The sequence below is a fragment of the Anopheles merus genome, chromosome 3R, assembly GCF_017562075.2.
Source record: "Anopheles merus strain MAF chromosome 3R, AmerM5.1, whole genome shotgun sequence".
NCBI lineage: Eukaryota > Metazoa > Arthropoda > Insecta > Diptera > Culicidae > Anopheles > Anopheles merus.
Window position 1 is genome coordinate 4,207,355 of NC_054084.1, and position 23,032 is coordinate 4,230,386.

General features: G+C 48.4%; 5 protein-coding genes across 14 annotated transcripts; 1 reads left to right on the top strand and 4 right to left on the bottom strand.

Annotated features, from left to right (window-relative positions):
• Nucleotides 1–496: 496 nt before the first annotated feature.
• LOC121595827 lies at nt 497–4,075 on the bottom strand. 2 transcript variants are annotated; one of them, XM_041920080.1, is made up of 5 exons: nt 3,356–4,075; nt 2,930–2,969; nt 2,776–2,793; nt 823–2,665; nt 497–756 (listed from the first exon to the last, which is right to left on the bottom strand). In XM_041920080.1, exons 1-5 carry the CDS (start codon nt 3,408–3,410, stop codon nt 601–603), a joined length of 2,112 nt encoding a protein of 703 aa, XP_041776014.1. In that variant the 5' UTR covers nt 3,411–4,075; the 3' UTR covers nt 497–600. The 2 variants fall into 2 exon arrangements, with proteins under 2 accessions (XP_041776014.1, XP_041776016.1); XM_041920082.1 differs by lacking the exon at nt 2,776–2,793.
• A 99-nt stretch (nt 4,076–4,174) lies between these two features.
• On the bottom strand, nt 4,175–9,356 carry LOC121595828 (fibroin heavy chain). 6 transcript variants are annotated; one of them, XM_041920087.1, is made up of 8 exons: nt 9,182–9,346; nt 7,100–7,158; nt 6,998–7,036; nt 6,775–6,934; nt 6,032–6,130; nt 5,134–5,419; nt 4,997–5,066; nt 4,175–4,761 (listed from the first exon to the last, which is right to left on the bottom strand). In XM_041920087.1, exons 2-8 carry the CDS (start codon nt 7,143–7,145, stop codon nt 4,643–4,645), a joined length of 819 nt encoding a protein of 272 aa, XP_041776021.1. In that variant the 5' UTR covers nt 7,146–7,158; nt 9,182–9,346; the 3' UTR covers nt 4,175–4,642. The 6 variants fall into 6 exon arrangements, with proteins under 6 accessions (XP_041776021.1, XP_041776018.1, XP_041776017.1 ...); XM_041920084.1 differs by having other exon boundaries at nt 6,775–7,036; nt 9,307–9,356; XM_041920083.1 differs by having other exon boundaries at nt 6,775–7,036.
• Nucleotides 9,357–10,536: 1,180 nt separating this feature from the next.
• On the bottom strand, nt 10,537–12,087 carry LOC121596484. Its single transcript, XM_041921497.1, has 3 exons — nt 11,199–12,087; nt 10,944–11,102; nt 10,537–10,824 (listed from the first exon to the last, which is right to left on the bottom strand). Exons 1-3 carry the CDS (start codon nt 11,291–11,293, stop codon nt 10,644–10,646), a joined length of 435 nt encoding a protein of 144 aa, XP_041777431.1. The 5' UTR covers nt 11,294–12,087; the 3' UTR covers nt 10,537–10,643.
• LOC121596482 (lamin Dm0-like) lies at nt 11,490–14,342 on the top strand. The gene is made up of 2 exons (XM_041921496.1): nt 11,490–11,525; nt 12,107–14,342. The coding sequence occupies exon 2, from the start codon at nt 12,365–12,367 to the stop codon at nt 14,090–14,092; it is 1,728 nt and encodes a 575-aa protein (XP_041777430.1). The 5' UTR covers nt 11,490–11,525; nt 12,107–12,364; the 3' UTR covers nt 14,093–14,342.
• A 106-nt stretch (nt 14,343–14,448) lies between these two features.
• On the bottom strand, nt 14,449–22,983 carry LOC121596481 (peroxisomal acyl-coenzyme A oxidase 3). Of its 4 annotated transcripts, none has more exons than XM_041921492.1 (6): nt 22,447–22,983; nt 18,037–18,228; nt 17,038–17,961; nt 16,490–16,964; nt 16,254–16,431; nt 14,449–16,182 (listed from the first exon to the last, which is right to left on the bottom strand). In XM_041921492.1, the coding sequence occupies exons 2-6, from the start codon at nt 18,169–18,171 to the stop codon at nt 15,810–15,812; spliced, it is 2,085 nt and encodes a 694-aa protein (XP_041777426.1). In that variant the 5' UTR covers nt 18,172–18,228; nt 22,447–22,983; the 3' UTR covers nt 14,449–15,809. The 4 variants fall into 4 exon arrangements, with proteins under 4 accessions (XP_041777426.1, XP_041777429.1, XP_041777427.1 ...); XM_041921495.1 differs by lacking the exon at nt 22,447–22,983 and adding an exon at nt 21,733–21,752; XM_041921493.1 differs by lacking the exon at nt 22,447–22,983 and adding an exon at nt 21,424–21,704.
• Nucleotides 22,984–23,032: the final 49 nt, after the last annotated feature.

Below are 23,032 nucleotides of genomic sequence, written 5' to 3' on the forward strand. Positions count from 1 at the left end.
GTTTAACCAATCAAAAATAACATGAAATTGGTACATTCTTTGAAATAAAGTGCATGGGGAGAGATTTACCAGATGATGGGAAAGGGATCTGATTTACTAATTAAGATCGTTGATCAAAGATTTTACGATGATTCCCTGTCAAATATCTCTCCACTTATCTGCCTTAGTTCCTTCAAATACAAAAAACAGTTTAGAAGAGGTATTGTACAGGAAAAAAATGATGAAATATCATCCTACTCAGCTCAGAAATTAGTATAACTGGCATAATTAATGATCGTGAACTACTCTTCTGCCCAAAGAACGAGCATCTGGCTTTCAAACCTGATTGGAGGCTAACGATGATTACATTGGATTTACTATGTAAACGTACCTTTTGATGGCATTGCAAACTAACTTAAAATGATTTTAGTTCTGATGTCGCTCGTTCTTTGCAGACATTTTAGTTAAGTCTGCTTTCTCAAACAGCTCATTGATTTATAATTACACATGAAACGTCTAAGAGATGACTTCATACTTTATTGAACGAATGTCTTACAAACTACATAAATTAACGCTTAATTACATCAACTATAACGCAAACAAACTGAGGAAGAAACCCCCTTACGTCGTGTGCAGACTGTACGTGCTGACTTTTCCATCGTCCTCCAGGGTTGTGGTGGCCGCCTTATATCCTGTCGTCTTTCCATTGATGTTGTGCTTCTCGCTTTCGGCAGTGGAGAGCATACTGTACGTCTTGGGTTTGCCATCGTCGCCATACTGTGAGAAAGATAACAAAACAATTAGCAAATGTCTTTGTTTAATGAATCCGCTCATTCTACTTACACGCTGCTCTGAGGCCCACTTTGAGCTGCTAGACCAAGACTTGGTACGCTGGAAACCGCCCGGCATTGTGCCCAAACCGTCCGATTCGCCTCCAAAACGAGTTTCTGCATCGATCGTTCCACTTCCCGCCACGGCACCATTGTGCACATTCTGAGCCTGCAGCCGGGCAAGCGCCTCCGACTCACTCATAATGTCCTGTAGGTCCGTTTCCGCACCGAAACCTCCCGCTCCACCTACGGCACCGAACCGACGTCCAAAGTCATCGTTCGCAATGGGATAGTGTACGAAGCCACCTGCACTTCCGGCCTTGTATCGACTGTTGTGCGAAGAGCTGGCAGCGGTGTTGGAATACTGCGAACCGTATGTAGATGCACCAGCCGCCGGTGCGTAGTAGACAGGACCACTGGCTCCGGTGCGCTGTTCGTGTGCCGTGGATGCATACCGAGAAGCCGTCGAGGAAGCACTCACTGGAGCGGGCTGTACTACGATCGGAACGTTGAGTGTGTTTTGGGTGTGTCGCTGTTGGGACTCCGCGGCACTTTCGTACTTCGAGGATGATACAGATCCGGCCACAGGAACAGGTGCGACGTATGTTGGTGCAGCGTGGTACGTTTGACGAGGCTGACCCTCCATCGATTGGACAGCGTTGTATCGGGTGCTGGAACCAGTGTTGGGGACGTACGATCCCGTACGAACGTACGAACTCTGTTGCTCGGTGCGGCGTTGCGAAGACGCTGACGAAGCTGCCGGAACTGTGGGTGTGAGCAGTCTCACGGGACGATCAGTCACCACCGTATCAACTGTATCCTCGTAATCAACCTCCTGGTGGTGTTGTACTGCTTCCTTTTCCTGATGATCGTACCCTGCCCGGACGGGATACAGATCCGACTGGCGCTGTACAGTTTGCACCGATTCGGCACGCTGCTGCGATCGCTGTTCGTTGACACGCTCCGAGTGCACTGGTTGGGCGATGTTCAAGTTCACCACACGTCCGGAAGCGTCATAGGACGTTGTGGATGCTGCTTCCTCAGTGCGCGATCGTGACGGTGCATAGTACTGCACGGAGGAGGTGATGGGCTTCGAGTACAGCACGTACGTGTTCGATGTGGACGGATACTGACGGTACTGGGTGTGATCTTGCTGGGCAACGTAGCGCCTGGAATAGTCATTGTTTGCTGCCGGATAGGTGACCGGCTGTACAACCTGCTGCTCGTTCGAAGCAGCGGCGAAACTCGATCGTGTGTTGTAGCTATTGCTAGCACCCGCCACGGGAAGAGGAGTGTACACAACACTGTTAACTACTGGGCGGCTTACAACCGACCGTTCACTGCTCGACCGTTCGTAACTGCTCTGAGCGGCGTGTGTTTGAGGTGCGGCCACCGGGTACACCACCGGCTGCACGATACTCGAACGGGTCAGTCCATGATCGGCACTGTAGAGTGCGCCCGAAACGGGCTGAGCTACACCTGCACTACTGTGAACTTTCTGCTGTCTTGACGAGGACGAGCTGGAATAGCTGGAGCGTGTGCCTGCCGTGGACGCAACGGCTGGGTAGACCACCGGAACGGCTACGTTCTGTACCGACGATTCCGACATGCGCGACGAACTGGCCGAATATTTCTGCGAAGAACCAACTGCACCGGTTCCAGTGGAGGTAAAGCCCACAATACCCTGTCCGATCGTTTCTGCATCACTACCTGCATCGGCGGCGTAGCTGTTGTAGCACAGAGTATCACACGGTCCAGTAGAGCCCGCCACTAATGCCGCGGCCTGATGTTGTTGCAAACGCTCTGCTGCAGCTTTTCGTGCCGCATTCACAGACGACTCGTGCTGGGAGTAGTGTCTAGGAGTAGAATAATGAGAAGGTTATGAGTAACGAAGCAATCGTTCAATTTCAGCTATAAATTGATCTGCTTGTTGATCGTGAAGCTACTCGGCGCACATTCTACTTACATTCCAGTTACAGCCGCACTTTAAAGGGGAAAAGAAGAACCAGACACAACCAAAGCAAAGCATGCAGGAACGAAACGGAATTGAACAGAGAAAGGTTAAACCAGAGCCAAAAAACGCATGATCGAAGATACAATAACGCATGTTCTATACTTACTTGTTGTGCACTGAGATATCCTCACTCCAGGAAGCGATCCCTGTAGAAGATGTTGAGAAAATACAACCATTATTAGCAACCTTTGGCTAGCCTCACTAAGGTAGAAGAAGTTCTTCTTAGTACTCTGCTCCATCACTTCACTGTTTCTAGAACCTGCTAGGCCAGGCCGGAGATAGGCGGTGGCTGACACGCACGATGGCGATAAGACTAAAAATACGTTATGACGATCATGCTGACGACGATCATGCTTCACGTTAAATCTTTATTCATTTCAAAGGCAACAAAATAGAAGACTGCTGACGACACCAATGCACGAGGAGCAAGTGATGCAAAGACAAATTGCAACTATTGAAGATCAAGTATTATACTATCAACGATCACTGATGTTTCAACACTTTTACCAAAGATTTTTTTTTATGTTTTTACCTGCATTACTGTACCCCAGTAAGAGGGCTCCCAACACAACGCAAACCTTCCACATAATGCTTCAATGTGCAACCGTTTATTTCTCGAAACAGACACTTCCACTTATGACACTCTTTCCTCAATACTGTTAAGTACAAAGCAACTAGCCGATTCCAAGCTCTCCCAGTCAGTGGCGAGCCTGCTGTTTGTTTGTTTGTTGAAGTAGACTTAATCCAATCCGTGCACCGCTCCAGTTGAGCAGCTCGACGTGTACTGAAAGCTTTATAGAACCGTGGCATGATGTTATAGTACATCGCCGGAGCCTATTCCGAGGTCCGATCGGTACGTTCTAGTTGCTTCGCATGGCTCTTCGGCAGCTCCCCGGATGACCTCAACCATATCGATTGACACGCGTTATCAGGGATCCTCGCTCGGACATTCCATGAAACGGAGAGAGACAGCGAAAGAGTGTGTGTTTGTGTGTCGCTGGCGATCATGTGCTGATACTACCGTGCTTCACAGTATTCCAGCGCAATCCAGTCCGGCTAGCCAAACGGCCAAGCGCGTCGTAGCCTTCTAATTGTTTGCTAGTGGCGGAATTCCAGGAAGCAACGATTCACTTACCCTGCGCTTATCAGGCTACGGTCAGACGGAAGTTGCTCCTTGCAGGAGGCGCTCGCACATGTCCGATGTCAGTAAACGCTAACTCGGTCTAGGTCAAACCATTGCCATTAATACATTTGCAGGGCTGGCAGATGAATGGAACAACGATCCGATCGATCGGGCCATGGTGAAGATCGTTGTTCGGGTAAAAGAAAACAAAGCCTTACAGCGGTGTACTTCAGCTTATTGATAACTCTTCTGCTTTATTGTCGATCACCAGTGTACAGGTGTGGACAGTCTTACATATTGGATAAAATTATCGAAATGCTTAGTAAAGTTGTAAAATTTTCAGCACATAAGTACGTTTCGCTCGCTACACATACATTCACACACACACACACACTCGTACACAAGTTTAGTGTCCGGTGGACTATCGCCTCGCTACCTTCTCACATGTCCGCACAGCACACAGTAGTGGTAGTAGTCGCATCCGCATTCGGTCCGCTCGATCCTGAGAAGGTGTACACTGACACATTGCTTGTTTGAGTTTAATGTTAAGCTCCACCGGAGCAAAGCTGACTGCACTCTCAGAGGGTAGGTCGTGAGATTGTCTCTACTCTAAGTCGTTGTTCCGTTGTTCTGCAAATCCAGGGTCAGGCATTTCGTCCGTTGTCGTTTGCGGGTGATGCTCATTGAAGACGCAGTTTAAGAGTGGACGCGATGGGTCGTCACCTTGCCATTATCGTTCACCGTCGTCACTGCTTCGCGGTGCGTCTGGCCGTTAATGTTGGACGAAGACGAGAAGCTGGACACACCGACGAATCCTGATGGAAGAGGGGAAATAGAAAATGCTGAAGATCAGTGTGTGTTGACTTACAATCAATGCCAGACAGTTTGGGGTTTCCCAACGATTGGAAGTTTCGATGGTCACGTTATCTGTTTTCGGCGAAAAAATGCGCAACATTTTTCGCTACGTAAACATCGAACGCAGGCGTCGAGTTATGTTTTTTCCTTGATAATCTACTAGCCATGATTTTTTTTTCGTAAGCTGTAACATACCTGGTTTGCCGCTCTGGAAGCTGGTCGCCTGTTCCGAACCACCGAAACGGGTGTCTACATTCGGTACGGCCTGTGAAATGCGAGAAAAAAAGCATTAGTAAAGCTTGCTCCAGGCTGAACCAATCAACAAATCTTACCGGATTGCCGGGATAGACTGCAGCCGTCTGGTGGAATCCACCCGGTCCGAACGAAGCAGAAGAGCTGGCACCGTTGAAGTTACCGGCGGGGAAGCGATTTTGGATATAGTTCGGAGCGCTGGCAAAGTTAGCTCCATACACCGGGAAACCACCAAAGCCGGTACCGGCTCCAGCGCCTGCGAAACCAGCACCTCCGAAACCAGCACCACCGAAGGCGGCTCCATTAAAGGCGGCCTGCTGCTGCTGGAACAGAGCTTGCTGCAGAGCAAACTGCTGCTGATACAAGCTACAGAACGGGGAGGAATGACAGTAAAAAAAGAAGATTAGTTTTAAAGCTGCCAATTTTCATTCCGCTAATTGCCAACAAAAATCACACATGTTCTACAAAACATTTAAAAAAACAAATCAGAGGAAACTTAATGTGTTTGTTTTGGAGTTTGGAGGATGTGTTGGTTAGCCATAGACTTTTGATCACAAGGGAGGTGGTAGTTACGATGGATTCTTTAATTGGAACATTAGTCGAGAAAGATCGTATCACATGATCGAGTGGTGTAGTATGGATCACGACATGCCATCTGGATGAGAAAAAGAAACAACAGTTCCCACGAACTGATCGAGATACACCGAGAAGTCATAAAACTTCCACCCATCGACTGATCGCGTACGTCCGGCTGGATGGATGGGAATGAAGATCCTACTCAATATCTCACGTCAACGTCCCGGCTAGATCGTGTCAATTCTCAGCCCTATCGATCAGGCATCAGGTAAGGTGAACTCAAGGTGAACAGGGTTGCCAAAATTGATGAATTTGATGCATGCACATGCTTCGCGATCGGTCGCAGAGAGAGAGAGAGAGAGGGAGAGATGTCCAGAAGGGAGATTTGTTTTTGCCATTTACTTGTGCTGTTGATACGTTGGTTTGCGCCATGCGGGATCCAGGAGTGATGATGACGCTGATGCCGTTGCTCCCGGCTCAGAATAGGATTGCGTCATCGAGCTTCGAGAGCATCGCGATCGCAAGATCGCCGTAGCGGGAAGCGAAAGATGATGTGTTCGAGTCATTACGAGCACCATTTGTGGGGCGAGTTCAGTGTCGCCCAAAAGGGGGAGGGAGCAGAAATAACAAAAAGCAAAGTGTAATGAAGAGGTTTAACATAAAAAAAGCAATGCTCATTTCGATCGCGTACTGTTTTGTGCTGCGATTCGATCAAGCAAAGCGGGATAAGATGCTGAAAGCTGCAATCATTGGTAGCATATAATATCATCAGCTCATATTACTTCCAAAATAAAGGCTCAAAAAATACTCCTACACTAACTTTTGACTGAATGCAGTCATCAGTACTGAAGTACTATTTCCTGTGCGACAGATTTCAACATTGTGCTGCTATCTACCATCTTTAAATCAATACCTAAACTATTTAAACAGGGTGCATGTTTCGAGAAAGAGGGTGCAATAGCAAAGAGAAAGAAAGATAGTGTATGTTTAAGACCCATCACCCGTCAACAACAACTATAGATGCCTTACGGAGACCATCACCTACAAACTGATTACTACAAAAAAAAGCAAACAACGTAATAAAGCTTCTTCCACCGCATGAGCCTACGGGGGCCATGCCGTGGTACTGGAACATTTGGTATTACTTTGCAAAGTTCGCCTGGATGCCCTGGAAGAAGTTGTTGAAGTCTACGGTCGGGCCGGGGAAGCCGGCGAACCCGGGCGCAAAGCTACCGGTGCCAGCTCCTACCGCCACGCCGGCACCGTTCGGTCCGGAGAATTGCGTCGTGTAGCCGCCGTTGTAACCTGTGTTACCATGGGGGAACTTGTCAGCATAGTCGACACCAGCGGGGACCTGATTATAAAGACCTGATGCTTTGCCATCCCGGTAGGTAGAGGCGGAGTATCCTGGATTGAGAATAAGCGGCGGGTCAGTTCTGGATTGGGAGAGGCTTTCTTCCGTGATCTTACCTGCAGCAGCACCGGCTACGAGCGTACACAGCACAAGAAACTTCATTTTGTTAAATTACCTACGAAGATGGAACAGAAAAACGCGTAAAAAATCGACCATATAATCGGTTGACCATTAGTTTTATATTCTTCAGCAAATTGTGTCCTCTCCTTTGACATTTCAGTTGACGCAAATGGATAACAGATCCGGTTAGCCCTGCCCCATGGTGTGATCACAGTGTGTGCCATAAAAAAAAAACAAACTTCTCATATCGTACGCAGAAACGACCGAAAACTACTTTCACCCCAAAAAACGACCCGAAATGGTACAGGTTTTTAGGGGGATTCTCCAAATTTGGCAAGAACCTACACATATCCTCACTTGCCTACGCCCAATAAGCCTTCTTTATGGTGCGAAAAACCTGCACACCAACCTGCTCTGTCCATCGTTGCCGGCTGGATTCATCACGGCTCGGGTTGCACTTTAGCGGATTATTTTGCGGCCGCGGTATTTTAGGCACAATGCGTATGATATCACTCACGTCGCGTCACTCGCGATCAACAGCTGAGCTGAAACTGAAACGGCGCAGTATAAAATTACAGCTCGCCGCTCTGTCCAAGTCTTCAGACATACTTCAGCACGGCGAGTGGTCGTATGAGAGGAGGAAGAATTAGTCATCCGTTGTAAATAACAAACACACGAGAGGGAAGTTAAGCCGCCAGAAACTGCCGAACAAACAAAAAAATTGATAGGCAAGTGATTGGCGACTTGAGTCTACGAAGCAATTTGAACAGATAAGAACACCAAATGTCAGATGGTGTTGTGTGTGTGTGGCAAAATCAACCCCAAACAGTGGAAGATTTAATCCCGCAATTTATTAGATTTGTTAACCACCAAACGGAACACAAACACCGCTCATGGTCAATGCCGAATCTGCTTTGCCGGCTCAACAGTCTGGGCTGGGTTTCTCTGTTGATCAACGGTTCATACGATCGCAGGGTGGAACAATCCTTCGTTTATTCACTTATTAGCATACCATTGAGATTCATGTCCACGGTTTAGTAAGTGCAAAGTCGAAACTTCCTATTTAAATAGGCAAACAAGCCCCTATTGTTCTACAGCGCACACTAAATCATCGTCACGTTCGTCGCTTGCCCACTCGGCAGTTACTTAAAACTATCACCACGGCGATGTATTTTAACGTTTCCTTTTCTCTTTACGTACACAACTGAGCAAACGAGGGGCTCTGACTCCAAAGAACCCACGAACCGATTCAAATTTCATCAGTAAACACTACGGGTTGAGAAGATACGGTAAAAAGCATCATCCAGCCGTTGTGTCCCTTGGGATGGGTGGTGCTCGCGCAAACCTGTTCCTACACATCGTTGTACTTCCCCATCGGCATACAGAGAGAGACTCGCCGGGGTACCGAAAAGAAGGGAAAAAAGCCAAACCGGTTCAACAACGTCGGAAAGAAGATCGCACCGGTCCGGTAGTAGTTTTATCTGCGGGGTGCCATCGTTGGATTTGAGGTCGTGTTTGACGTACGACTGTGATACTGGATCATGCCGGATGCAGGCCAGGCCAACAACCACACACACACACTCACGCACACGCCACACACGCACACTGTGATTCGGTTTCACGGTCAAGACCAGCTTCAGATTCAGTGACCGTGCGACCGGCATTAGAGGCACATTAATTTACACCAACGAACCACGGGCCACAAGGTTTTAACACACAGTCTCTCTCGCTCTCTCCTTCTCCCTGATCTGATCACGCCTTGCCCCACCAAACACTGTGCCCGAAAAGTTTGCCGTGAACATGATTGATAAGGCTACTCGTTGTAATGTTTGGGACAAGATCGCTTCTTTGCTGCACAAAACCACTCAAAATAAATGCTATTTCTGTCTTTTATTGTGCACATTCGCGATCTCGTGTGCAGTGCAAGATGCATCTTCCTGCTGCTTCAGAGGTTAACAGAGGTCGCGATTGCAAAACGGGTCCCCTTCCCGTATTAAACGCCGTTCTAACGCGCCCCTTCCTCGTAGTGCGATAATCCCTTGTGCTGCTTCCCTATCACGAGGCCCATCCCCACTTACACTGAACTGCACTGAACTGATTTGGCAGCAAATCGAATCGAAAATTACGCGATTTTTGGCGTGTTTAATAAACACATACACACAAGAGAGAGCGAAAAGACTCGATCCTAGCAGATGATACGCACCACGATCCGGTCGAACGTCAGGCACGAGAATGAGGTGTAACCTCGAACGGTGAGGTTGCTTTATACAAAAGCACGATCGCGAAGCGCGAAGAGACGCGAACCCCGGCGAACAGTGCGTGTGTCGTGTGATCGCGCGGGCGAGGGCTGAGTCGTAGAAGAAGAAAACAACACTATAGCCCAAGTAGATAAACAGCACGCTAAACAATAACAAAACGAAAAAGGGTAAAAAACGGAGGGCCCCAGAACCGGTTCCCGTGGATGGGTGGTGGTGGTGGTGGTGCTTGAAGTGATCTGCATAATTTGATCGCTCAAATCTGCACCAATGCGCTGGTGACACGTTTTTTTAGTTTGATTTAGGATGTTTGCAAAAAAAAAGAACTAAAAAGTCTAAAATGGGAAATGGATTTCCCAACTTTTTTCGCAAATCAGGATATGAAGAAATTTCGCACGAAACTGTACATCTTTTCTTAACGCAAATTAGCGAAAGCTGCTGCTGCTCTTTCTGAGGAGAGAGTTTGAAATAACGTTTGATTCTCATGATCGTTTGATTTTTCCCGTTAGATCTAGTAGACCACCGTTGACATTGAAGAGCTTCTTTGCTCTTGTCGTTGCTATGGAGTCGTAGTACGCATGTAAAGGGCGAAGGACACAAGCCGGGGTTTGAAAACATCAACAACAACAAAGCTCGCCCTTACACAGTCGCGTCGTGTCAGTCATTCACCTCCGGAAAAGGGTCTGTTGGGTGGGGAGGCTTAGTCTGGCGACGATCGTGACATTGAGATTGTATTATTCGCCGGCTGTAGAAGACAACACATACGATAAGAGCGTTCAAGAATTGGCTCTTATTGTACAAAATGCAACTTTAAGCACACATAAGATTATTTATTCCTTTAGTGTGCGCCCGTCGCTCCCGGATGTGAAGACGATTCTCTGCAGAAGCTTTGCTTTCACGATTCTCCGATGTGACGACCACCGGACACCGGTTCTGGCCATAAGGGATTTCCCCAAAAAGCTCGAATGGCTACACAATGGCTAATTCGCTGCATAAACAGAACCGGAAAGTGAAAAATTACAGCCCGGGTTTAATTAATTGTGTTTTAGCTTCAGCATGTGAACGTTCTGGCCAGGGGAAGGGATGGATGGGATACACAACCGTCTCATAAAGTCTTCATGTTTATGATTGAATTGTTTGAGCTGAATGACAGATCAAAGATCAAGTATCAAGTATGTTTTATTTCCCCAAAAAGAAGGGTTTTATTTTCTTTTCATGTTTCACACAATTTCATCTTGTTCTGCTCTCTCTCTCTCTCTCTCTCTCTCTCTGCAATTCTCCAAACTTAACCAAGCTTTTTGAAAAATTTGCTCCACCGTTTGCTCAACTGTGGCGCTTTGGCGAATCCAGTTTTGCGACTCGTACTTGAAGCACTCTCGGCCGTCACGGATCCATGGTGCGACGAGCTGGCAGAAGCACCCGAACCAGCATCCGTATTTCCGTTGGTCGAAACCGAACCACTATGGCTAAAAAAAAAAGAAAGAAAATCACACACAAGTACATTAACAATAGGTTTTTATATCACCATTAAGACATTAGACATTAGAAACACAATAGCTTCTTTATCTAATTATGGATTTCTCACCTTATAGCGATCGGTCGATTGTGCACCGAGGTGGCGATGGACGTGGAGTGCGAAACGGACACTCCTGGGAGCGCTCCCGGTGGACCCTGTATGCCCGGTATGAGTGTGGGTATGATCGTGCCAAGAATTGGCAGAACGGCCGGCAGTACCAGTGACGCTCTACGGTCAAGAACGGAAGCACACAAACCAAACCCAAAAAGATACACTATAAAGCTCAGAACGTTTTGATGTGCGGTTCCCACAGTTACTGCTTACCCCGGAAACGTTTTCGGTTCCTCCCGGCTGCCTGCCACACGCGCGGTTACTCCCAGCAGCAACACAACACCGCTAATTAATCTTCCGAAACGCATATTTTTGCTACAGCGGCCGAGCGGACAGCAGAGATTGTTTTTCCGAGAAGATTCACCACCGAAGCTTGTAATGAAATCAACGATCTGCAACCAAACGCAACCGTTGTTCAGCAACTGAATGAAGAGTGGTCGTCCATTACGTTCAGCGGATTCATAAAAGTTTCAACCATAAACCCCGTCAGTGTGCCGTCGGTGTGTGTGGTATGTGGCCACGGTCGTTGGAGTACTCAAGGTTAATTGGGGCGGGCGTCACCAAACGGGAAACTGATCACCGCTTACATCTGTAAAAGGATTCCCTTTATGATTGTGCACTGGGGCTGGCGAGCGAAGAAGTGGCGTAGATCGGCGTTTGATTGTGATTGTGCACGCCTTGTTGCAACTGATGCAATTACCCTGCGATGGGGTAATGGGGAATATGTGTTAGATAGTGAGGGATAGATCCACTCAATGGCACAGTATTGTTTGGGGGACTGAGCGGATTAATCAATCTAATTGATGTGACTAGCTTCCCATTCCAGCGTATAACAGCTCTGAACTGCATAGTGGTCAGTCAGTGGTCGATCTTACAAATAACCTAAAATACCACTAAAACCATACGATCACTTATTTTACTATTTTAAGTAATTTTTTAGGAGAACCACAAACATCAATTAGTCTAAAATTAATTTAAATAACAATATGCATGCATTAAAACTAACACACTATTCAGCAGATGTTTATAACCACTGATCTTCGAAAGATCGTTTGCCTAACCGCCATTGAACTTTGGTTCTATCGATGAAACAAAAGCTCCACTCTCGTACTTCATTACAGATGCTGCAGAAGTGTGTGAAGCATCCTATCAGTAGCGAACGTTTAAACAGTTAAAACAGTGAAAAACTCACAAATGTGACGATCGAGTTTAGTGTTTTCCTTTTTAATCACTTTTAGTAACAAAAACAAACTCCTGAAAACAAAAGTAATTCGCATCAAAGTACGAGTGATCGTGCGTTAGCGGACGCGTACTTTCTCGTTGAGGTTAATCCCGCTGGGACGCTTCCATTTTTCCACACCAACAACTGCGCACCAACAATGTCACAGAAAATGAAGAAACCGGCCGCCAAGCCATCCTCCACCACCGCGACCAACAATGCCAACACGGCCCATACGCCCAGCGGTGCCCAGTCCGTGTCGTCGTCCGCCTCGACCGTTTCGAGCGCCTCGGAATCGTCGGAAACGGCCCTCAGCCCGTCGCGCCGTAGCCGACTGCACGAAAAGAACAGCCTCATGAACCTGAACGATCGGCTGGCCTGTTACATCGAGCGGGTGCGCTACCTGGAGCAGGAAAACTCACGCCTCTCGCTCGAGCTGACCACCTTCCAGGAGACGGCCGCCCGGGAAGTGTCCGGGCTGAAGTCGATCTACGAGCACGAGCTGGCGGACGCCCGCAAGCTGCTCGACGAGACGGCCCGCGACAAGGCAAAGGTCGAGATCGACGCGAAGCGCTACTGGGAGGAGAACGAGCAGCTGCGCACGAAGCTGAACCGCCGGACGAAGGAGCTGAGCGAGCTGGAGAAGGAGGCACGGGCGAACGAGTCGCGGTGCATCGAGCTGACCGCCAACTACAACACGCTCAGCTCGGAGCGCAAGAAGCTGCAGGACGAGCTGAGGGAAGCGGACAAGGAGTCGGACAAGCTGCGCCGCACGTTCGAGAAGATGCGCAAGGACTACGAGCACGAGACGCTGGTGCGCGTGGATCTCGAGAACAACATACAGAGCCTGCGGGAGGAGCTCACGTTCAAGGAGCAGGTGCACAGTCAGGAGCTGAGCGAGAGCAAGCTGCGACGGCAGAGCGAGATCAGCGAGATCGACGGCTTCCTGATGGAGCAGTACGAGACGAAGCTGCAGCAGACGCTGCAGGAGCTGCGCGATCAGTACGAGCAGCAGCTGCGGTTGAATCGGGAGGAGATATCGGACCTGTTCGAGGGACGCATCCGGGCGCTGGAGGAGCGGCTGGTGCTGGAGCGCACCCGGTACGACGAGGAGAAGGCCAAGCTCGAGCAGCACCTGGACGGGATGCGGAACGAGATGGCGGTGCAGCTGAAGGACTACCAGGATCTGATGGACATAAAGATTTCGCTCGACATGGAGATAGCGGCGTACGATAAGCTGCTGTCGTCGGAGGAAACGCGCCTCAACATTACGCCGAACGTGACGAGCACGAGCACCGGCGGTGGTTCCGCATTCACGTCCAGCTCGCGACTGTTTCGAACGCCGTCGCTGAAGCGCAAGCGCAACAATCTGGACGAATCGATCGACTACTCGGTGGTGACGTCGGCCAAGGGGGACATCGAGGTGACGGAGTGTGATCCCGAGGGACGGTTCGTGCGCATCGCTAACAAGTCCAAGCAGGAGTACGCGCTGGCCGGCTGGCAGTTGATCCGGCGGCCAGTGGATGGGGCCGAGGTTAGCTATCGCTTCCCAAAGCCGGCCAAAATCGAGGGCAACGGGATGGTGACGGTTTGGGCCACGGTGGCAAACAGGAAGCCGGATCCACCGACGGATTTGGTGATGAAGGGTGCCCTCTGGACGGTGACCGATGCCATGTCGACGGTGCTGGTGAACGAGGAGGGTGAAGAGATGGCGCTGGTCGAACGGCACCGAATGATGAAGCCGCCCAAGGACAAATACTTCCACCACGAGGAGAGTGGCGGCCGGCTAGGGGTGTACGGAGCGTCCGGGCTGTCGAAATCACCCTCGAACGGGTCGGAGGCTGGGCGTGTTGGGAACAAAAACGATGAACAGTGTAGCGTCATGTGAATGAAGGTGGACGATGTTGGGCGCAGTAGAAAGAATACGCGGTTTGGTTCCTTTTTGCATACAGGGTTAAAGACCGTAGTCAGTCGTTATGTCATTTTGTACGTAAAAATGTAAACTCCAAACGACACGAGGAGAAGAAGCTTTAGTTTCAACGTTATATAGTCAATTGTATCGATCAATAAATGCATGCTAAAGATCAGTCTTGTTTGTCTTTTAGCCTAAAATGTAGATTCTTTTTCGAATGCTTTTACAGTTTTCAACGCTTCACTAACGTTCCTTCTCAGGGATGCGTTCAAGAAACGCGCAGTTTTATATAATGTATTCGGTTGTTTCCATTCAACGTGTTTGGTGGTTGGTTGGTGTATATATAAGAATGTGTATATAGATATATTTTTGCTCGTATGTAGATAAACATTTCCTACACATCGTGGCACCGCGTTCCCTACTCCTCACTATCGCTTCGTATGACACACCTTGCACGCTTGCACAAGAACGGGCCGTACGATTATTAAAACTGCCTTCCGCGATCGTTGCTCTTGGATCTTGGACTTGCTCTACTTGCTAGTGCGCAAAACTTGTTACCTACATACATACACATCAATGGTGAACATAAAGGAAGTTTCAATTCGATAACATTCAATAGAGGGAAAGGGGGGGGGGGGGGGGAGAAAGGGTTCACTATACATCATCACATGGTTATTACTATCGCGGTACGATGAGTTGTGGTGGGCTGATTTTTTGGGGAAGGTGAAACACGCCACCGATCAACAGGGATCGTTCTAAACGACAGCGAGAGACAGTTTCCTGCTTCGTCCAACAAACACTTTAAACGTACGTACATCCATCATGCTCTTATAGACAGACTAACACACACACACAGACGAACAATGGAGAGTTTTCGAGGCCTTGGCCACTGTTACACGATTGTAAATCCTACTCTTTCTATAAATTTTGATCCAATTACATTAGTCGGTAGACATTCTCTAGCTAGGCTGGTTTTTGTTTCCTTTTTTTTTACTATTCTCGTGATAAAGATGTACGAATATATAATATAGATAAGACACATTTTCTTTTCACAAATTGATTTGTCCTGCTTGCGGGTGAGGCGTGCCGAGGCCTCCAGGTTTGAGGAAGGATATGAAACAACTAACAAGAGATTTCATCAAAACAGTAGTAGAACACATCAAACAAATTAAAAATGAGGGGTAGCTGGAGCGCATTTCCGCTGCTAAACGGTATGGGAGGAACATGTTACAAAGTTACTGAGGAGTCTCGTCGTTCACTAACAACTAGAATACATCGAATCGAACAAGAAAATGCAAACAAACGGATACCAAAACCGCTGTTCCGCTCTGCCCCAAACGCAAGTACGAGTTCTGAATATTCTGTGTGATTTGCCTAACGTTCATACACACACACATCTACTATACACGTTTAACAGGGAAACATCTATGTACGAGTTTACACTTTTACGACCAAATGTAAAGGGTTCGATGAAACGTCACGTCCGAAATTGCACTATATACTGGTTGGTTTGCACGAATACGACGGTACGGTGGCTCGCCTTTGCCGAGCGCAAATACAAAGCAGTTTAAAAAATACTATAAAACATACAAAAAGAAAACCCGTAAAATACTTTGCATACTCTTCCCGATGCAACATCGGACCGTTCGCTGCTCTAAAACCCTGACTCTGATTCCGGCCACCCGCGCACAGCTTACAGCTTGGCCTTCAGCTTAGACGGTATAACGTCCTTCCACCAGGAGGCTCGCTCGAGCGCACCCGGATTGGTCATGAATACTGACTGAATGTTCTCGTACAGCCGGCCGTCCGATTTGGCGATTACCGAGTTTAGCACCCAGTCCGGTGGAGCGAGCGCATCGGCAATCGCTACGGCAGAGTCCTTCAGCTCGCCGCACATCCGCAGCAGGGTACCGCGCACTGCATCCGCAAATGCGGATCCCTTAGCGAACGAACCGGCGTAGAAGGTGGTCATGTGTCGGTCGAGGCACCACATACCGTAGATTAAATAGACACGGAACAGCACCGGCTTCAGATCTGCGCTTACATCCCCTCGAGCACAACGGGATCTAAAAGAAATGATAAATATTAATAAAATAGCGATGGTTTTGCCATTATTCTGTCTCAAAACTGGCATTACCTGAAACTCTCTAATGCGTAATACTCGGCGTACGCACGGCTTAGATCCCTCGCACGGTACACCTGGCAGTTGTTGCGTGCGGTAAACGTGTCCACGCCGGCCTTACTCGCTTCTTCCATCTGAGCTACGCTTTGCTTCAGCAGCCAACACATTAGCCATTCGTAACACTGACTGACAACTGCAACAAGGTACACCGATTAATTATTGTTCACTCTGCCCATTGCTTCCACACTTACATTCCGTGCTTTCGAGCGGCACTCCCGTACGTAACAGTGCATCGTAATCGCCGCTCAGTATAGCATCCCTTCGCGTAATAAAACTAGCCGTCCCGACCGGACTCTCCACCTTCGCATTCTTCCACTGACGGATGAGCCAGTTTGAAGCCTGCTGCCCAAGCACATTATTGTCCCCCTCGTAAGTACAGCTAGGATCGTGGTTATTGCGCAGCTCGCCCAAATTGGCCGCCCGTAGATAGCCATGGCCGCCACACGCTTCGCGCGACTCTTGAATCGCATCACGAGCCGTCCACGTGACGAGCGGCTTCGAGGACGACACAAGCGCGTGTATCTCGGACACGATCTGCGTCAGCAGCTCGAACCCGTTCGATTCCGCCTGCGATTTCTGCACCGTCTCTAGATAGATCTCGGTCATGGCAAACACGGACACCTTAAGTACGCAGGCAGCGGCCAGATAGGGGAAGATGCGCCATTGCTAAAGAAAGAAGATCGAAGAAAGAGTGTGTTATTGGAATTCATTCACTAAAAGCGATCTTCCCACTACCTACATGTAACTGATACTCAATGATCGACTGCTCCGGACCGTTCCTATCCGTGCCGAACTGTTTTCTCAGCGCCGCATACCGCACCGCAATCACGGCCGCATGCGACAGCGTATTTGACGACTCCTGCATGATGCCCAACCGTCCGGCCGAGAACGATTCCAGCACGGCGCCCAAGATTTTGCCCGGCTCACTGAACGTACTCTCGTACACACCTTCCGGCGTCACGTCCCCGGTACGGTTAAGCAGATTCTCCCGCGGTATGCGATAGTGGTTGAACATCACGAACCCATTGTCGATGCCGTTCAGCCCAATCTTCTCGCCAATATCGCCCACCGTCACGCCGGGATAGGGCAGCAACGTTTTTGGGTCCCGTATCGGCACCAGAAAGCCCTGCAGCCCATGGTTTTCCCCGTCGGCTGTGTAGAGGATGGCAAACAGCAGCGCCATCGAGGCGGTTTTGCCCAAATTGCCCACCCAACATTTAGCCGCCTCGAAATCGGGCGTGTGGATGATAAACTCTTGCGTGGCCGGATCGTACGTGGCCGTCGTACGACAGCGCTTCGTGTTGCTGCCGTGGGAAACCTCCGTAATCGCTAGACAGGTGATGATCTCCCGGTTCCACGCCTGGTTGTAGATCTCCTGGTGCCGGTCGGTACCCATCGCTAGCAGCGAGTTCGTGAACAGCCCCACGCCGAGCGCTATCTTGACCGACAGGCTAGGGCAGACCGCGTGCAGCGCTTCGTTGATGCTCATGAGATAGCGCACCCGGTACTTGTACGGCTTCGAGTAGATTTCGGGCGGGGCGAGCTCCAGATCGGCGATACGGTTCACCTGGCGGGCCGCCCGTTCCTTCTGCTGATCGACCGACAGCGTGGACGTGACCGGGGCAAACAGGGGTTCCCTCTCTAATCGGCGCCATATGTCGTACTGCGCGTTAGGAGAAGAAACAGAACGTCAGTGAGGGCAGGGGTGTGGAATTGTATGCATTTATTTGCAACTTACTTTGATCTTAACCAGCTCCTTATCTTCTAGCACTAGCCTAAAATCTTTCCAGTTAAACTGTGCCTTCGAACGGTAATCACACAGCGGTCCCCGGGGCACATCCGGTATGACTGTACGCTCCTCGTCTACTGGCATGTTGTGTGTGGTTTTTTGTTGATGAAATAGGACACTTTCAGACGGAAATGAGAGATTCTGTACGGAAGAAATAAAAGAGAGGCATATGATTAATTGTTGGGAGACAACAGTACACACTTGAGCACGTAATACACGTTACGACAGGGGCTCGTGAACACTTCCGCAAACAAATCAAGAATGTTGTCTTCATTTGAACCGTGACGTGTGAGATGCATGTCGTGTTTTGACGACATTTCAGAAGGATTTCTCCAACAGTACTCGAGACGGTTTGTAAACAAGAGTTTTGGAGCTACAAGAGCTCTACGAATACCACAACAAAACAACCACAAGTTAGAAGGTAAATAAAACTACAAATTAATACTCTTACACAACATGACTCCAAAGCCACATGTGGTCTATTACATCTCCACTAAAACACACATGTTCGGTACGAATTTCATCCGCCGTCCATGTGTCGAACGCTCATCTTGGCTGCATTTCACACGTCCCACGCCAATTCGTCACTTTGTGCATGCACATTAGCAGCTATTAGCGGTTGTGCTAGCGCACATTTCGGGGGGGCAGAAAGGAAGGTTAGATGAACAGCCGCCAGCCAAACAGTGCTAACAAAATGTGACATGGCATTAGCTGACTGAAATTTGTTTCTGTGTGTGCGTGTGCGTTTGTGAGCACCATAGCGTGTAGTTTTCACCTCGCAAGACGCGTGTCACACTGTATTATACCCCGCTGGCGAATGGGGAGTTTAACGTATTCGCGATCACGTTGCACTCGGCACGATTATTGCTCGAACCCCTTCCGATGCGTGGGGTTTTATGATCGTATTTGAAGTATAAAAATAGACCCATTAACCTTATCAAGTTTGTGACACATTTTGCAGCGGTAAAACAATACAGAGCGTGAATCAATGAGCAATCCCAAAATTTCTCCCCAAAGCTGTTTAAGCCCATCAATTAACTTCCTGTCATACAATCTTAAGATAAGAGTAATTGCTCGATCGGGGCTTTTAATTCGATTAGCTTTTTGGTGCGCACCGGCAAGTAATCCATTACTTAATCCTATCTACTCTTAAGCGATTATCTAATACCTGGCGAGCTGGCGGCGGCAGCGGCAGTAGCAATCACTGCGCCAACTGCTGAGCGTTGATATAATATTCAAGAACGCGACAATTGCACCAAAGAGCGCACGACAAGCGACGTACGAAGCAGCAGCAACATCAGCAGTACGGGCGCACCTTCTCCTTATCTGCCCTTATCTGTGTGTGGGCACATTTTATCGGGACCCGGGAGGGTTAAGGTAAAGGTTGTGGAGCACTTTAACGACTCAGACGAGATGGAAAAGATGAGCGGGCGAATGCTCAGACGCGTTGTGGAGCCACTCAGACATTGGGGATAATGTCGTAACGGCCGTCACAGGGACGGATGACACATCAACTCTTTTTAAAGCGATGAGTTTGTAGCACATACTTTTGCATACATTTTTACATTAACACAATCTTTGGGAATTATTGCATTACTAATAAATTACCCAAAATAAGACTTACTTTCAACAAAACTATTTGAAGAACGGAAATTATCGATCGAAAAGTTGTTTATTACGCGCTTAACCACCACCTCCGCTCTGTATCGAACTCACTGGAACAAGCCAACGTACCAACCGTGTGTAATAGACCGTGTTGTAACTTGATACTAGACGGAGAGATAGCGAAACAACACATTGAATTCTGAGGTAGCCACGGCCAATGTCAAACAGCTTGCAACGGTAGCCGAAAGGTAGTCCGTCTATCGGCAAATTCCGCAGAGCTATTACCACTCTATGGTGTCGTTTTTTTACCAGTCTGCCAACGGTAGTGCAACGACACGGCCATATTAGAGACACGACTGGCTCATTTGGTCAGGGAGGTTTGCATTTTGCGCACCCCGGGTCATGGGGACAAACCAGCACAACATAGCACGAAGGTGATCTAGCAAAGACATGGACTGTTGTGGGGAGGGATGAGTATGTTACACAGCAAATGGTTCTGTTGTGAAATTGGAAAAATGACTCCCGATTACCCTAGCTGCAAAGTGCATAACGTACAGACATCAGGCGACAACAGTGCCTAATCAAAAAGAGCACCGTGCTCATGTCGGAGCCTTGTACTAGATACTGACATGCCTGCAGGAAGCTCACACACAAACACACACGCTATCATTATTTATGCAATTGCACCCATTTTCGGAAAGCAAATTGAACCACACTGCACTAGGGATGAATGTAATGAAAGTTTTTCATTCAAGCCGTGCAAGCAGGTAATTTTCGACACGGATTTTATGCTCCAGCGTCATTCTATCGATCGTGCAATTGGTGGTTTGGGTGGGGATACAAAAAAAGCCCAACCAGACGAGTGAGCACGCTACTATTCGTCGACGGCAGCCGACAGCTAAACCATTACGCTTTGACTTTGACCGACAAAATGCCAACAAATTGAACCCAATCAATTGGACGCGAGCGTTCTGCCCTTTCCCCCAACGCTCAAGATCATCCGATCGTTTCTGCACGGTTTACGCACGTGTACAGAGGAACAGGCGGGATCGAAGGAATGAAGGAAGGATCATTTCACCGCTAAAACAACAACGCTGTGGTGTTGACACGTGCTATGTTTAATGTGTGTTTTTCTCCCACCTCTAATACAATCTACTGTACAATCAACATCTTTTAGCCGATATGACTGCATAGCGTGTGTGTGTGTGTGTGTGTTTGCGACTAATGAATGTTTACTTTCCATGCCTTTTTTTTTAATTCGCTGTTCCGGTGCGATACCAGGCCACTTAAATGTAATAGTTGTTCTGTATGTCAAACTGGTTCTGTTTGAGTTGCTGTGTGCAATGATCCATCTCAGGGGCACCTCGAAACTGATAGGAGTTTGAAGCTCTTTTTACAAATGACACACTGAATCGAAAGCGCCAACATGAAGATGTCACACTATGTGGGTCGATATTAGCGTAATAAGGTAGTAGAAAGGGTGTAAAATGTTTGTGTGTGTGTGTGCTATTACAGTGCACACCGACAACCACCACATTGATCAAATGTGATACGCCCCAAGCCTCCCCTTGCGCAACCACAACCACTTGTAGCGTGCGCCATGCCTCCTGCGTTAGTTCACGTGTTAGTGGAGCGGGAGAGCTGTTGGCGTATTCATCGGCTAAACGTCTACTCGGGGCTTTTTCCACCGGGCTGTGGGGTTAACGTGCACAACCACGTACGACCACATACCCTCCGTGAATGTCCCGTTTTCTGTTGGATTGTGGCCCAATAGAAAGGCCACCGGTGCGCAGAATTTGTAATCAGTAACGTTCAACAGCAACATTCGCTGTCATATTCGCTTTCTCTTCGGTCGCCAAACGGCCGGGCGGGTCAGAGGAAATTGTACCCGGCATGTCTCTGTGTGTGTGCGTGTGTTTGTTGGCCACCGCTATTCTCCTTTTTCGACTTTCTGCCCGTACAATTTCACAATGTTGCACATATGACCGACAGACATGCCGGCGGTTTTCTTCCTTTCCAGCATGCCCCAACGCCACTTGCCTCCGCAACCGTCGCACGGATCTTGTGGTTTTGATAAGCTTCTGGTCGGGTGCTTGCTGAAAGGAACAATAAATCTGTTACCTAATTGATCAATTTAAAAAAAAAAAAACGGGTGTGCGGGAATGGCCCCATAAACATATCACTCCCGATTTTATGCTTCGCTATGCTTCTTCCTCTGAAGTGTCTGTAAAATGTATCCCTCCTCTCTTTCTAGCCACTTGCAGACGTGTTATCGTTGTTCTCACTCTTTCTCACACATACACACGCAGCACACGTGAGTCATCTGGTGATGGGAAAAAGCAATCCGCTCCCACAAATAAAAAAACCGGCAACATAGCAACATCATGGCATGCTAGTGTGAGTGTGTTTCTTTATTTGTTTTATCGTTCCACCCGGCTGAGGCTATGCTGTGCGCGCGTGGTGTGTGGCAGAATAGATTCATATGTGAAATGTGCTCGGTCAAAAGTAAAAGAAAAAAATAGTGCCAAAATCTCGCCACACCACCCACCCACTCACACACACGCATACAGGAACACACGCGTTAGATCGCGCGAACGTGGTGTGCAACATGTGGCGGGGGTGTTTTTTTTTGACGATACATAAAAGAAGAAGATTTCCGGGAGAGTTTTAATCGTTTCAAGATTTGCCCTCTGCTTCCTACACCGGGGGCGGAATGGACACATGTGACCCGATACTTTGGTACGCTTCACTTACCAGAACGGTGCGTTTCCGGTCGAGGATGGTTTTTCACCGCAATTGGGGGGCCGTTTTCCGAGGCAGAATAGATTTTCCGGTTGCTTGGATGGGCGGCGCAACTCAGGACTTTTGCTGATGGCTTCCACGGTACACACAGGAACAGTAATCTTTGGGTAGTAGTGTGCAGCAGCAGATGAATATGTTTACACTTTTCCCCCTAACCTTATAACAACGTTCTTGTACACCACCACAAAACACACTGGATAAAACAAACGCACACACACACACACAAGCACTAAGCACTTTTCACACTTGCACGAAACAATGCACAAACAAACGCCGATAGCAAACACACAGCAATGAGCGCGAATAAAACTAGAAATGTGTGTTTTATCACGCTGGCAGAACGTTTGGGTTATTGAGCGAAAAACAGAACAGAATCGGAAAGAGCCGCACGAGTTTGTAACTTTAATTTTCCATTCCAGACCGAAGGAAGGCCGAGCGGCAAATAGCGGCAAACGAACGAAGTTTGACAGGGCGTAATGCCGCGACCGTGTGACAGCAGCCACTTGGAACGGAAACTTTGACCAAAACAACAGCCCAT

What these genes read in the sequence shown, in the direction of transcription:
- LOC121595827 (XM_041920080.1), bottom strand. Translation starts at nt 3,410, where the DNA reads ATGTGGAAGGTTTGCGTTGTGTTGGGAGCCCTCTTACTGGGGTACAGT. An exon ending in ACTGGGGTACAGTAATGCAG is followed by an intron (nt 2,970 to 3,355) that starts GTAAAAACATAA and finishes CATCTTCTACAG; the next exon opens with GGATCGCTTCCTGGAGTGAG. An exon ending in AGTGGGCCTCAGAGCAGCGT is followed by an intron (nt 757 to 822) that starts GTAAGTAGAATG and finishes TCTTTCTCACAG; the next exon opens with TATGGCGACGATGGCAAACC.
- LOC121595828 (XM_041920084.1), bottom strand. Translation starts at nt 7,145, where the DNA reads ATGAAGTTTCTTGTGCTGTGTACGCTCGTAGCCGGTGCTGCTGCAG. An exon ending in CAGTCTATCCCGGCAATCCG is followed by an intron (nt 5,067 to 5,133) that starts GTAAGATTTGTT and finishes CGCATTTCACAG; the next exon opens with GCCGTACCGAATGTAGACAC. An exon ending in CTTCCAGAGCGGCAAACCAG is followed by an intron (nt 4,762 to 4,996) that starts GTATGTTACAGC and finishes CTCTTCCATCAG; the next exon opens with GATTCGTCGGTGTGTCCAGC.
- LOC121596484 (XM_041921497.1), bottom strand. Translation starts at nt 11,293, where the DNA reads ATGCGTTTCGGAAGATTAATTAGCGGTGTTGTGTTGCTGCTGGGAGTA. An exon ending in GAACCGAAAACGTTTCCGGG is followed by an intron (nt 11,103 to 11,198) that starts GTAAGCAGTAAC and finishes TCTTGACCGTAG; the next exon opens with AGCGTCACTGGTACTGCCGG. An exon ending in AATCGACCGATCGCTATAAG is followed by an intron (nt 10,825 to 10,943) that starts GTGAGAAATCCA and finishes TTTTTTTTTTAG; the next exon opens with CCATAGTGGTTCGGTTTCGA.
- LOC121596482 (XM_041921496.1), top strand. Translation starts at nt 12,365, where the DNA reads ATGTCACAGAAAATGAAGAAACCGGCCGCCAAGCCATCCTCCACCACC.
- LOC121596481 (XM_041921492.1), bottom strand. Translation starts at nt 18,171, where the DNA reads ATGCCAGTAGACGAGGAGCGTACAGTCATACCGGATGTGCCCCGGGGA. An exon ending in AGGAGCTGGTTAAGATCAAA is followed by an intron (nt 17,962 to 18,036) that starts GTAAGTTGCAAA and finishes CCTAACGCGCAG; the next exon opens with TACGACATATGGCGCCGATT. An exon ending in GCCGCTCGAAAGCACGGAAT is followed by an intron (nt 16,432 to 16,489) that starts GTAAGTGTGGAA and finishes ACCTTGTTGCAG; the next exon opens with TTGTCAGTCAGTGTTACGAA.